General features: G+C 39.0%; 2 protein-coding genes across 7 annotated transcripts in view; both read right to left on the bottom strand.

Annotated features, from left to right (window-relative positions):
• The window catches only part of ACER3 (alkaline ceramidase 3), a 162963-nt gene that overhangs the window by 42691 nt on the left and 105172 nt on the right, over nucleotides 1-15100 (bottom strand). For all 6 annotated transcript variants that reach the window (XM_055320475.1, XM_055320476.1, XM_055320477.1 and 3 more), the window contains 3 exons: nucleotides 13541-13593; nucleotides 10661-10742; nucleotides 6132-6167 (listed from right to left, as the gene is read on the bottom strand). In XM_055320475.1, the coding sequence (XP_055176450.1) occupies nucleotides 6132-6167; nucleotides 10661-10742; nucleotides 13541-13593 (171 nt within the window). The remainder of the gene's footprint in view (nucleotides 1-6131; nucleotides 6168-10660; nucleotides 10743-13540; nucleotides 13594-15100) is intronic.
• Nucleotides 7207-8946, bottom strand: LOC129506654 (T-complex protein 1 subunit eta-like). Its single transcript, XM_055320474.1, is given in 3 exon segments — nucleotides 7207-7302; nucleotides 7305-7662; nucleotides 7664-8946. Coding segments are annotated over 3 exon segments (1629 nt in total). The 5' UTR covers nucleotides 8912-8946; the 3' UTR covers nucleotides 7207-7279.

The raw sequence follows: 15100 nt of genomic DNA, 5'->3' as shown, positions 1-15100 counted from the left end.
CACACACACAAAGCCATTTTTTGTAGTTTTTATATCATGTGACTTTGCATTTTAAAATCTCTTCAGATTTTAATAATCTGTAGATTCTTTAATTTTCTATGTATACATTTGTGTATCACTTGTGAATATTTACAGTTTTGTTTCATCGTCTTAAATTTAATAACTTTAATTTCTTTTGCCTGCCTAATGAAGTAGGCCAAACCCTTGCTATCTCATGCTCAATTTCAAAGGGAAAGCTTTCATTGGTTCATCACTAACTGTAATATTGGCTATAGGGCTTAAAATTTATTTTTAAAATAATCTTTAACAGATTAAGAAGACCTTTTTTTATTTCCAATTTGTTGTGTTTTTTTTAAGATTTATTTATTTATTTATTCATGAGAGACACAAAGAGAAGGCAGAGACATAGGCAGAGGGAGAAGCAGGCTTCTTGTGGGAAGCCTGATGAGAGACTTAATCCCAGGACCCCGGGATCATGACCTGAGCCAAAGGCAGATGCTCAACCACTGAGTCACCCAGGTGCCCCCAGATTTTCTATTCTTTGCTAAGTTTCTGCAAGTTATACTTCCAGGAATCTGTCCATTAAAAAAAATTGCAATTTTAAATTTATTAGCATAAAGTCTCTCATAATATTCAATTAATTCTTTAATGCCTTTAGGATTTAATGTGATATCCTCCTTTCATTCTGATATTATTTGTGCTTGCTTTTTCACTTATGATCAAATTTGCCAAGGACATATGTTAATTTTACTTGCCTTTTTGAAGAAGGAACTTATAGCTTTGCTTATTTTCTCTACAGATACTTGTTTTCTAATGTATTCATTTTTGCTTTTTATTTTTCCTTTGTTTCTTGAAATAGATGCCAAAACTCCCCTTTATGGCCTTTCTTCTTCCTTTTTTTTTTTTTTTTGGTATACACATTTTAAGGCTAGATATTTCTTTCCAAGTATTGATTTTGCCAAGTCCTCCAGGTTTAACGTGTATTTATTCATTCTGATTCCATAGTATTTTCTAATTTCTATGACTTCTTTGAGCCATGTATTATTTAGAATTATATTGCTTATATTTAACATAATTGTATTATAATCAGAAATTATATTCTGATTCTAAGCCTTTGAAATTTAAGGTGCTATGTGGGCAAGTATATAGTCAATTTTTGTAAATGTTCTTTAAGGGCTTGAAAAAAGTGTTTCTGCAATTGTTGGATGCAGTATTTTACATCTGGCTTATGGGCACGGTTTCATATCTATCTATCAGAAAGAGAGTGCGTATATGGTGGGGGGGGTGCAGAGGGAGGAAGAGAATCTTCATCCAGACTCTCTGCTGAGTGGGGATTCTGACACAGGGCTGGATCCCAGGACCCTGAGATCATGATCTAAGCCAAAACCAAGAGTTGGCTGCCCAACCAACTGGGCCACCCAGACACCACATGGGTCAAGGTTTTTTTTTTTTTTTTTTAGATTTATTTATTTATTCATGAGAGACAGAGACACAGAGAGAGGCAGAGACATAGGCAGAGAGAGAAGTAGGTTCCATGTAGGGAGCCTAATGTGGGACTCAATCCCCTGACTCCAGGATCACACTCTGAGCCAAAGGCAGACACTCAACTGCTGAGCCAGCCAGGTGTCCCATGGGTCAAGATTCTTTAATCATGTTGTGCAAATATTCCACATTTATTACTGAGAGGTATATATTAAAATCGCATAAAATTACAGATTTCTCTTTTTTTAGTTCTGTCAAATTTTGCATTATATATTTGAGACATTACATGGACTACAAATTTTGAATTATTATAATTTTCTGATGAATTGAATATTTTTAATACTATGAAGTAATCCCTCAGCTTTTCCCATAAAGTCTATTTTGTTCTATAATAAAACAACTATACCACATATACATATAACACAATTATGCTTAGTGTTTGCATGGTATATATACTTTTCCACACTTTCACTGTCAACCTTTCCATATCTTGATATTTCAGGTGGACTCTTTTTCAAGGCCTTGATATGACTCCTGCCTACTATTTGTAGTCTCTCTACAACAGCAGAATCCAACAACTATTATTGAATATTGTATTAGATCCTGGGAATAAAATGGTGTGGAGTAAAGGATTAATATCAAGGATCAGCTTGATGTAGGACTGGTTGAGAATGACCTCAGTCTTGAAGGCTTGAATGTAGCAGTTAAGATAAATGGAAAATATTATGTCTGCTTTGGTTGTGAAAGACCGCACCTAGGTTGGAGGCTTGGGGTCTGATGAGAACAGTATGAAAGGTGCTCATTATAAAGAATGGTAGGAAAAAGGGGCTAGAGCTTCTATGTGTTACAATGACCTCCACTACACATAGCTCTCATCTCTGGCAGGTGTACATAACTTATGTGGATGAGAGGGCAAAAGAATCTGTGCATAAAAATAGCTCTGGATCTCCTGATGAGATGAAAACATTATACTCCTACAGTATACTGCTGTATACTCCACCATGTATCCCCTTATCCCCTCTCTGAAGCTAAGTAAACACAGCATTAGATTAAAGATGATTAGAGGCTGATTGCCAGTTTAAATCTGTAACTGCGGCTGTGATGCTCTAATGGTGAACAAGAAAGGCATGATCCCTGTCCTCACAGCAATTACAATCTATTGTGGAAAAAGATAAGTAATCAGGCAATGAAAGATCTAGTATTTAACTCTGTGACAAAGACTGTACAGAGTGCTTTGAAAGCCACCTAATCTAGACTTTTGCAGATCAGAAAGACTTTAATGGAGGATATGATTTTTAATTTTATAATTGAAACATTAGTAGAAGCATCATTAATAATCACTGAAATACTATTTGGAGAAGATGGAAGAGGGGTGTGTGGGTGACTCAGTCAGCTGAGTGTTGGACTCTTGATTTTGCCTCAGGTCATGATCTTGGGTGACCTGAACCCAAGCCCATGATCAGAGTGTCAAGGTCTGCTCTGTGTGGGGAGCCTAAGATTCTCTCTCTCCCTCTGCAACTCTCCACCCCATGTGCACACTTAACCCTCTCGCTCTTTCAAAAAAAAAAAAAAAAAGAGATTGGAGCTGGATGAAAGTAACCAGCATAGCTTACATTCTAGAGACCAGAAGAAAGTATGTCTAGAATATACTGTTGACAAGAAGAGTGGGAAAAATGAAGTCAAAAAGGTAAAACCAGAGGTCAAATCTGGCTTTTCAAGTCATGTTAAGGAGTTGAACTTTATCTTATCTTTAAGCAAAAGGAAGTCATTGCTTCTCAGCCTTTTGGCCGTGTAATATCTGTTTTTATCAGCAAAAGGAAGTCACTGGAAGTTTCAGCAATAGTGGAACATGATTACTCGTGTATTAGAAAGATATTTCTCTCTTGTTGGGTGGAGAATGAATTAGATGGAGGCAAGACCAACGGAAAACAAACCAAGGCACTTAAAAAGTGTTTGTGGAATAATGAAGAAACCAAAGCTTAAAGAAGTAATTTGTCCAGGGTATACAGCTAGTAAGTAGAGAGATTCAATTTGAATCCAGATCTGCGTGACTTTAGATCTTCAAATTTTTGCTTCACTGCCTCTCTATTTCCAACTTCCAGCTCACATCTGTTGAATGAATGAATGTCTTCTACCTTCAGACGACTTATTCACTTCACCCTACCATTCCTCCACTTCTCTCCTGAGAAGCCCTAGAATATAACCCATAGCTCTAAGCTTTCATCCTCCTGCCCTTCCTATTAGCAAACATTTACCACTATCTACAGAAAAGAGAGTATGTATTACTGAAAAAATACATGGAAGTTGCAGCCTGGGAAGACAGATGAATAATTTATTACTTTTATTTCATAAACAGTGTAAAGTAGGTCTAAAACAGAACATGGAAAATTGATGGTCATAAACTTACAAAAATTATCCCAAATTTCCAAATTTTGTCTTTTTGTGCTCATGACTTTTCTTTCTTATAAATACAAGTAAGAAATTCACAAAAGCTGAAATATTCTTCATAGAAGAAACTTCCTCCTCTATATTGTGTCAATAAATCTTTCTAGATAAAGAGGTAATTCCATAATGACGTACTTTAAACTAAAAGAAACAGGAAAGTGAGGCTGTTCTCTCTTGTAACACCTACTTTCACCTGTAGAAAAAGCAAGGCATAATAATGTGGCTTTGGAATTTATTTTTAAAAAAGGAGATTTCAGTTAGATGACTATTATCTAGCTTAAGTTAAAAAAATTATAGGAACCCTTACTTTTTATATAAGTACAAGATAGTCTAAAACTACAAGGCAGGATCCCTGGGTGGCTCAGCGGTTTAGCGCCTGCCTTAGGCCCAGGGCGTGATCCTGGAGTCCCGGGTCCCACATAGGGCTCCCTGCATGGAGCCTGCTTCTCCCTCTGCCTGTGTCTCTGCCTCTCTCTCTCTCTCTGTGCGTCTCTCATGAATAAATAAATAAAATCTTTTAAAAATAATAATAATAAATTAAAAATATAACTACAAGGCTTCTGATACCTCTGAAATATGTCCTTATTTATTTGTTTTTTGTTTGTTTTCTAGTTAAAAGAATTGTAATAGGAGTCAAACAAATCTAGGTTAAAATCTTGGCTCTGACTCTTAACTGTGTAACTGCTGGGCAAATTCTTTTTTTTTTTTTTAATTTTTTCTTATTGGAGTTCAATTTGCCAACATTTAGCATAACACTGAGTGCTCATCCTGCCAAGTGCCCCCCTCAGTGCCCGCCACCCAGTCACACCAACCCCCTGCCCACCTCCCTTTCCACTACCCCTTGTTTGTTTCCCAGAGTTAGGTGTCTCTCATGTTTTGTCATCCTCACTGATATTTTCACTTATTTTTTCTCCTTTCCCTTTATTCCCTTTCACTATTTTTTTTAAATTTTTATTTATTTATTATAGTCACACACACAGAGAGAGAGAGAGAGAGAGAGAGAGAGAGAGGCAGAGACACAGGCAGAGGGAGAAGCAGGCTCCATGCACCGGGAGCCCGACGTGGGATTCGATCCCAGGTCTCCAGGATTGCGTCCTGGGCCAAAGGCAGGCGCCAAACCGCTGCGCCACCCAGGGATCCCCTTTCACTAATTTTTATATTCCCCAAATGAATGAGACCATATATGTTTGTCCTTTTCCAATTGGCTTATTTCACTCAGCATAATACCCTCCAGTTCCATCCAAGTCGAAGCAAATGGTGGGTATTTGTCATTTCTAATGGCTGAGTAATATTCCACTGTATACAAAGACCACATCTTCTTTATCCATTCATCTTTTGATGGACACCGAGGCTCCTTCCACAGTTTGGCTATTGTGGACATTGGGCAAATTCCTAATATCTCTGAGTTCATTTACCTTAAAATGTGAATAATAATCCCTAATTTGTAGGACTGCTGGGGACATTAGAGTCAGCAGTAATGGGCACAGATATGGCTGGGCATAGGGCTAGGCACTTGGCAGCATTCAATTAACAATGGCTCTCTTTCTTTAGGGTCTGCTACCTTATTTTACTCTGGTTTCATTATGGGATGCACTTAAATCATTATTTTCTACAGCAAAGTTTCCTATGTTTGCTTTCTTCAATGTAAGTAACCTCCCACCTCAAAAAAAAAAAAAAAAAAAAAAAAACCTCATCAAACAGGGAGGAAATATTCAAGGAATTTTCAGTCTTTCTTTTCTAGAAAATAGTATCATAAAAAAGACTTTGTATTATATGTGCATAAATGCTGTTTTTTTTCTGCTTTTTTAAAAAATATTTTATTTATTTATTGATGAAAGACAGAGAAAAAGAGGCAGAGACATAGGCAGAGGGAGAAGCAGGCTCCATGCAGGAAGCCCGATACGGAACTTGATCCCGGGACTTCGGGATCACATCCTGAGCCAAAGGCAGACGCTCAACCACTGAGCCACCCAGGTATCCCAGTTTTTTTCAAGAGCAATGCTACACCTAACTACTAATAGCCAGCTGGGCTTGGGCACTGGCATCCTTAAGCACTTGAGTTTGCAAACTCTGTTTTAAGCACTTCCATAGGCTATCTAACATTTTATTTTCAGAAATTGTATCAGCATATAATTTACCAGGAAAGGAAACAAAATGCAGGAGAACTATTGAACACTTAAGTGTGTAATAATTTTTTAAATTACCTGATGGAATATAGGCTCCTTTACCTTAAGGTAAACCTACAAAATATTAAAATAAACACATGTGATTGAAGTGCATTATTGAGGGGGAAGAAAACTTATTCCAACAATTCTGCAAATCCCAAACCTCTCTTGCTTCCCTAGTCCTGCTACTTAGATCTGACCCAGTCATGTAAACACAATCAGATTACGTGGCATTAGCCCACAGCAGGGCTAGTACCTACAGGTGGGTCTCCCCCACCTAGCTTTACCATGGTAAACTAAACATTTCAAAGCTATTGTGGAATACTCTGGCCTCTTGGCTTCTACATCAGCATCAAGGAGGAGCAACAGTAATTACTCATGAGAGCTGAAGGGATTCTGCTGAAAATGTCTGTAACACTTTTTCTACAACAAAGAACACTGGACTTAGAGACAGCAGTTATTTCAAACTCTGCCATTTACTTGCTATATACCTTAAGCAAGTCAGTTAACCAAAAGACTCATTTTTTCCTTATCTGAATAATGGGAATACAGTGGTAAGGAATGCTAAGCTAAAATACATGACAGTTTTGAGCTTATAATGCATGCTCCATAACTGAAAACATTTAAAACAGATTTCTTGTGCTTTTACTTTCAAAACCTCTAACTCACTCATCCAGATGTAGAACTCATCACCCAAATGCATTCCCAATTACACAAACCCTAATTTTAGGTTCCAATATCATGTGGGTGATTAAGTTCAATGCCTATTTAAGATTTAGCATGCATTTACTGTCCTATAAAAATATGCCTTTAAAATGACATGGTAGAGAGAGATCAAAAGTCAAATCATAATCCTGAAATGACTCCCATCACTTCAAGAAAAAGTCCAAATTTCAAAGCTTTCCATGATTTCACTCCTGACTTTCTGTCTGACCTCACTGCTGTCCTCTTGTCCTTTTTTCATCCTAGGCCCTAGAAGTACAGTGCTTCTGCATCTTTAAACATGCTGCTCTTTTTTTTTTAAGTCTATTAAGTTTATTTAAGTCTTTAAGTTTATTTAAATAACCTCCAGTGAGAGCTGAGCAGGCCAATTACTACCCCTTCCTCGTAATACCCATTAACCAAGACAGAGTAAGCATACCCTGCAGCCAGCCTGCCAGCCACTCTTGTGAGGGACAAGGTGCCTCTCAGTGTGGGCGGCCCCGGCCCCATCCCGGCCCGCAGCTGCGGGAGTGTCTACTGTTGAGCAAGGGTTTTTGATGGTCTCATCTACTGACACGATAAGGCAGGCGGCCTCAGAGGCTGTGGTCAGGGCATTGATCCGCACCATGGCTGGCTCCCACACAAACACCTCAAAGTTGTCAGCAATGTCCTCATTGTTGACGTCCACTCCATACCACACGCCCCCCTGGGCATGCCGAGCCCGCAGCTTGTTGAGGATGTTTGTGGCATCAAAGCCAGCATTGTCACACAGCTGACGTGGGATAATTTCCAAGGCCTTGGCATATGCCCCGATCAACAGCTGCTGTTTTCCTGGAATGATCCTTGAGTAATCCCGCAGATACTTGGAAAAGCTCCATCTCAATGGCCCCGCCACCAGCTACCACTGAATCATTCTTGATGGCCCTTCTGACGATCATGATGGCGTCATGCAGAGACCGCTCTGTTTCCTCCATAAACTGCTCAGCACCACCACGAAGGATGATAGTACAGGTCTTGGCCTTGGGGCAGCCAGTGAAGAAATTGTACCTCTCGCCTCCAATCTGCGTCTCTTCAAAGACCTGGCAGCGGCCTAGAACATCAGCTGACAGAGCATTCACACTGGTTTGGATGGAGCCTCCGCAGGCCATCATTGTCCTCTTCAGATCCTCCTCCGGCACTCGGCCAGCACAGAACATGTCCCTGTTGGCAAAGTACTGGGTGGCCACATCCCCAGTGGGGAGTTTGGACAAGACGACTTTGGCTCCAGAATGATGGATCCTCTCTAACTTGTCATAGAGAATGTTCCACTCAGCATCAACAATTGCCTGATAATCCTCTACTGTGTGGACTCTGATTTCAGCATTATCTTTCTCAGCTTTCAGCTCAAGCTCAACATTTAAAAGGGCAATCACTGGATTGTTGTACTTTTTGGGTTGCATTTCAAACCCAGCATAAGAGAAAGTCTTCTTGAATGCAATGCCAGCTACCAGCTGGGACTCCTCTAGAGCACCACCTTGCACCTTCTTGATTCCAATCATTTTAAGCTGCAACAACTCATCGAGCATTATCACTGCATCCACCACCATCCTAGCGAAGAAGGCTTTCTGCTGGGAAATCAGCTTAGAGCTCAGGGCGGTCATGGCACACTTCTCCAGCAGCTTCCTCTGTTCCACTTTATCTTCCTTCTTCACGGTCACAGCGATCTCTTTGATCTTGTTAACTGCCAAATGGGTGGCAGTGCGGAAAGCTCGGATGATGATCTGTGGGTGCAAACCTTCTTCCACATAGGGTTTCACCTGCTTCAGAAACTCTGCAGCCAGCAGGGTCACTGAGGTGGTACCATCACCGACCTCAGCGTCTTGGGATTTAGCAATGTCCACTAGAGTCTTTGCTGTTGGATGGACAACATCAAGGAGTTTCAGAATTGTGGCCCCATCATTAGAAATTGTTGCTTTGCCTTGGCCATCTACAATCAGCTTGTCCATGCCACGAGGGCCTAGGGTGCTTCTAACAGCCTCTGCAATCACCTGGCAGGCACTGATGTTACTTATAAGCTGGGGGATGCCCTGGGAGGTATCGGTCCCCTCTTTTAACAGGATAACTGGTGTGGGCATCATTTTGGAAGCTTATTTGGTGGCCCGCTACTCCTCCAGTCTCCTAAACATGCTGCTCTTTACTTTGTTCAGAAATCCTCCCCTGCTGGCAAGCATTCATCTTCCAAGATCCAGCTCAAACTATTCCTCTTTCTTGAAGCATTTCCTGGTCCCTTCTCCATTCAGCAGAAGCAGCCATTCACCCTCCTTTGTGCCCTCACTGACCATGTATAAGCGTCATGTAATTTACTGGTTTCTTTTTCTCTCCTACAAAGCAATAATTGCTTTGACAGCACAGGCTGTGCTTAGATATCTCTATATCCTCATTTAACGTAGTGCTGACCTCACAAAAATTTTGTATAATTTTACAATTTGGCTACAAAGTTTCTTATTCCTGGAGGAAGTTCCTACCCTCACTACAGTAAGAGGAGAATATTTCCTTTAAGCACCCATAGAGCTTTAATAATAAGATATGCATGAGACACTATGTATCTGTAACTCTAAACTCAGTAAGGAAGAATGCTTTTCATATCTGAAATGTGTTGTTTCAAAATACTAACTTCCCTCTGTATAGTTTCATATTCCCATTGCTAGTAATAACAGAAATGCAAAAGGACATGTCTCTTAAAGACATTTTTTAAGGCAAACGAATTACGGAGTCCTTACCATATACCATGTATTAATTTTCGTAACTAACATGAAACGTATGCTATTATTATCTTCATTTTACAGATGAGGAAATTTAATGCAGAGAGATTAAGTAACTTGCCCAAGGTTCCCAGTTATCAAGTCCAAGCTCGGATCTGACAGACTTCCAAGCCTGTATTTCTGACCACATCAGTTCTGAACTTGCAAAGGGGTCCAGTTTTGACTCTGCCACCAATTCTCCATATAAACTTGGTTGGCCAGGCAAGTCACTAAAACTCTGTCTCTTCTTTTATACAATAATAAGACTTCCTTTCACATCTGAAACACTAGGATTCTCTCATGATCAATGAGTATGTAGTTTATGTGAAGGACTAGAAAATAAGTGTAGAAGCATAAGAAAAGAGTGTATTTGTTCTTTCAACCTCCTATTCACCTTCTCAGCTCATTGATATCTAACCTCTGCCTCTATCATTATATTGCTGACAGTATCCTTATTATGGTCATCTGGACTTTTAATTGAAATTTTTATGGGTCAAACTTCAATCTTTATTTTACTCATCCTCTCCAAGGCAACTAATGCTATCACTTCTTCTAGAAATCTCTTTGTACTCTATGATATCGGACTCTCTAATTTTCCTGCATCTCTCATTACTTGTTCTAGGTCTCCTCTGTTGGCTACATTTCTTCTACCTGACCTTCAAATGTCAGTGTTCCCATGTATAGCATGGTAATTATAGTTAACACTGGGTTGAATACTGGCAATTTGCTAAGAAAGTAGATTTCAGGTGGTCTCATCTCTCGCTCTCCACTCACACACACACGGCAACTATGTGAGAAGATAAGTTAATTAGCTTGCCTATGGTAATCATTTCACTCTGTATATCAAAGTATCATGTTATAGGCCTTGAATGTATATAATTTAGGGTAAAGTATCATAACTGTACTCTCTTGTTTATCTCTCTTAAAAAAAAAAAGTGTTCCATAGGGTTGCATCTGTGGTCATCTTAATGGTTCATGCTATCTCTGTGTCAGTTCATCTATTCCCACATTTCTAGTTCTACCTTGACCCTGACAATTCTCAAATCCATATCACATGCTTAATGTTAGAAACAAAATAGGACTTACTGTGGTTACTATTAAACTGAACAGAACTAAGATAAAAAGTAGATGGTAGTTTACAGAGTTCTTCATTTTGAAACATTCAAACCTTTAAAAAGACAGAAAGAAATTTGTTTTAGAATATATGACTAGTAAAACAAATAGAATGCTATCTTACCACTTGTATATACACCTCTGGGTCTAGTGATGCCCATCATTTTCTCCTACCCAAACTCTCATCTCAGAGAACCTGGACCAACTACAGCCTAGGGAAATCAGGAGCAGGCACCTAGCTTAAACTGGGCCAATGAGAGGCTCTCTTCTGAAAACTTAGGAGTTTGGGAGTCAGAGACTAAATCAATTAAGTGTGGAGAATCAAAGTATAAAGTCTTATGGATTCAAAGTCTGATGCTGATATTTGGGCAGCTAAATTGAATGAACAAGAAGATGAATGAGCAGAGAACTGACCTGCAGGGAGGAAAAAATAAAGCAGATTCAAAGACTTGAGACATGTGGAGAGGAAGGAACAGAGAAAAAAGGGTAGGAGAGAAAGCTGCCCTTGAGTTGTAGTCAGGCTGTACTTCCTGCTGTTGGGTTTCATTACTACTTGTTCATGTCCGTAAAATAAATAAATCTCTTACTCAAGCTGGCTTGAGTAGGTTTCTAAATCTTGCAACGAGACATTCCTAAGCCATACTAATATGGAAAACATCACTCTATTATAATTGTCTCTTTATGGGTCTCCTTAACTAGACTGTGAACTCCTTGTGTGTAGGGATAAACTCTTTTTCTCATGTATCTAATCACTAGGCTAGCAAATACTCAGTAATGAGGAAATATTAACAAATATTTGACTATCAGTTAGGTATCCAACCTTTGAACCTGTATTTTAGTACAAGCAGCAGGAAGAGTTCTGAGTTTATTAGTTAATTGGCTGTGGGAATGGGAATTGGATCCAACTCCTATTTTCTTATCTGTACAGAAAGGTGATTGGCCCAGATGATTTCTAAGATATCTTTTACCTTTAAATTCTGTGACTTGATGACTTATTAAAAAAAAGCTTACCTGAAAGTATTTTTTTATTTTATTTTTTATATTTCAAAGATTTTATTTATCTATTCGTGAGAGACAGAGAGAGAGAGAGAGAGAGAGAGAGAGAGAGAGAGAGAGAGAGAGAGGCAGAGACACAGGCAGAGGGAGAAGCAGGCCCCATGCAGGGAGCCCAAAGTGGGACTCGATCCCGGGTCTCCAGGATCACGTCCTGGGCTGAAGGCAGGCACTAAGCCACTGAGCCACCCAGGCTGCCCTGAAAGTATCTTTCTAGATCAGGGGCAGCAAACTACTGCCCAAAGGCCCAACCAGGTTTTTGTAAATAAACTTTTGCTGGAACAGTTGCACTCATTTGTTAACATATTATCTATGGCTGCTTCAATGCTGCAATAGCAGAGTTGAAGAGCTGCAAGGACCATAGGCCCACAAAACCTAAAATAATTACTTACCCATCCCTTTACAGGAAAAGTTTCAAATAAGCTCTTTGATCATTTTTATTTTTTTTTTATTTTTTTAAGATTTTATTTATTGATTGATGAGAGACACACACAGAGAGAGAGAGGCAGAGACACAGGCAGAGGGAGAAGCAGGATCCATGCAGGAAGCCTGATGTGGGACTTGATCCCAGGACTCCAGGATCACACCCTGAGCTGAAGGCAGATGCTCAACCACTGAGCCACCCAGACATCCCTCTTTTATTATTTTTAAAATATTTTATTTATTTGAGAAAGAGAGAGATAAAGGAAGAGTGGGAGGGGGCAGAGGGACAGGGAGAAGCAGACTCCCCGTTGAGCAGTGAGCCTGATGCAGGGCTTGATATCAGAACCTTGAGATCCTGACCTGAGTGGAAGACAGATGCCCAACCGACTGAGCCACTCAGATAACCCCAGATAAGCTCTTTTAAATAATATGTTTTCTGAAATGATTCTGATTTTTCGATATCTTTAGACACTACCTTATATATTTAGAAGAAAATATTCTTAGGGTGCCTGGGTGGCTCAGGTCATGATCTTTGGGTCTTGAGATCAAGCCCTGTATCAGACTCCATGCTGAGAGTAGAGCCTGCTTGGATTCTCTCTTTCCCTCTGCCCCCTTTCCCCACCCACTGCTCACACTAGCATGCTCTCTCTCTCAAAGAAGAAGAAAAAGAATAGGAAGAAGAAAAATTAGAAGAAGATGATGATGATGATGATAACTTGAGCTAGCAATAATGATCATATTGAAGAGACTTAAATAGCCATCATATAAGGGGCTTAGAAAAAATTTTAAATACTAGTGCTAGGGAATTAAATCCATAGTTAAAAGGTAAGTTTATTAAACTTGTAGTTCAATTCTCAACCCTGACATTTACCAGCTACATGGCCTTAGGCATGTCTCCTAAGGATAAGTTCTGCTTATATCCTTAGACAAGTTATTAAATCTCTCTGTGCTTCACTTCTTCATATATAAAATGGGGATAAAACCCATTTACTTGCACAACTGAGAGAATTAGAGATGATCTATGCAATACCTAGCACACTCACGGGTACTAAGTACATAAAAGTCATATATATTATAACATAAAAATAATATTTATCTAAATTTGTATACATTCATAACTCAAGGAAAGGCAGATTACAAAGTTAAGTCAAATTTAAGTAAGGGTTTATTTAAACTGGTCATAGGGTTTTGTTAATAAACAAAATTATTATAACTTCCCACAGATTATACTCTACATGGAGATCACAGAAGTTATAACCTTTACACTATTACAATCTCTCAGTATGATATAACAGGGTTAACTATATTACTTAATTCACTATGAGGTGAATATAAATTTTAAAATATATTAAACTGAATGTTAAACATAGTACTTACATGCAGTACACAAATATACAACAGCTGTAAATCATTGGGAGTTCATCCAATAGCTATAAGAAACAAAGAAAGAGGACTTGAATATTGCAGATGTGCAATTATTATGCAACTCAAAATAAAACATTAAAATGATTACAACGGTCATCTCTTATTTAGAATCTTTTACTAATTTTTCATATATTTAACATCTAATTTACTATGAGTGTTGCTCCAGGTCATTGGAAGGACGTGACTATCAGTTGACCTGTGAGCTCGACCCAGGCGATTGGAGGCTCCTCACCCCCTCCTGTCCTTGGAGTAGGAGTTTCACTGTCTATCTCGCTCCCAGAGGCTGTTCCAAGGACATAGTCTTGAGATAGTGATGTGGTATTGAAAACACCTACAAGATATACTTGACTGAACTGAATTAAAATCTCATTACAAAGTGAAAATTTGGTAGCAGGTGGGGGACCAATTGCTGCCACCCACAATGAGTCTTGTATATAAGTACTCACTGCTTATTAAAACTGCCACCTACCAACCAGGAATGGCCTGCCTCTTTCTTCCACTTCTTCCTGCCCTCTGCTTTAGGGGGTTGGTTTAATGTCATTAACAAACAAGCCTGCCCATCCATCTATTTATCCTAACATACACACCCTAAGTAGGACACTTGACTCACTGGGCAGCTCAGATCATTCAGTACCACAAACTATGATATCATACCTCCAGGAAAGAATGATGTCTACCATCTCTAGGTCTGTGGGTTCTATCAGTATTCTTTTGCATTTTCCCTTTTCCTAGAACATCTAAGATGGGTAAAATGTCCACTAATATATATAAGAAGAAATATTAATGACTGGGAAAGTCATTTAGTTAATCTAAGTAAATATGTTTCTGAAAATATTATTACCAATAATAATAACAGCTATTATGTATTAAAACTACAAGGCGGACACTAAGGGTATTTTTTTTTTAAGATTTATTTATTTGAGAGAGAGAGCGTGAGACAGCACAAGCAGGGAGAGCAACAGAGGGAGAGGGAGAGAGAGAGAAGCAGGTTCCTGCTGAGCAGGGAGCCCAACATGGGCCTTGATCCCAGGACCTAGGATCAATAACCTGAGCCAAAGGCAGACACTTAGTCAACTGAGCCACCCAGATGCCCTCAGATAGGTTATTTCTAATCCTTAAGCCAATCCTATAGAATGTTCTTATTCACTAGATATGCATTTAATTAATTATTTAATATCTACTATGTGCCAGGCAATATATTAGTTGCTGAGGATATAATGAAAACAAGACAGTCAATGCCCTCAAGGAATTCACAGTCTAGAGAGGTAAAGGGAATGAAAAATATGTGAATAAATATAAAGATTCCAGCAAAAGGGGCACACACACATATATATATTAAAAAATATATATATATTTGTAAAGTGATGGAATTAATGTAATAATGAAATAGCATGTGTGCAGGGTCTCACAGCTAAGCATCTTGCAGTCATTATCTCACTTAATTTTAATAATAATTCTAAGGCAGGTCCTATTCTCTCCATTCCAAGATGAGAACACTGAGATTTAGATAAT

The sequence above is a fragment of the Nyctereutes procyonoides genome, unplaced genomic scaffold (genome assembly GCF_905146905.1).
Source record: "Nyctereutes procyonoides isolate TBG_1078 unplaced genomic scaffold, NYPRO_anot_genome, whole genome shotgun sequence".
NCBI classification, from domain to species: domain Eukaryota; kingdom Metazoa; phylum Chordata; class Mammalia; order Carnivora; family Canidae; genus Nyctereutes; species Nyctereutes procyonoides.
The sequence above is the reverse complement of the archived record's forward strand: the minus strand, read 5'-3'. Positions and strand labels throughout refer to the sequence as shown.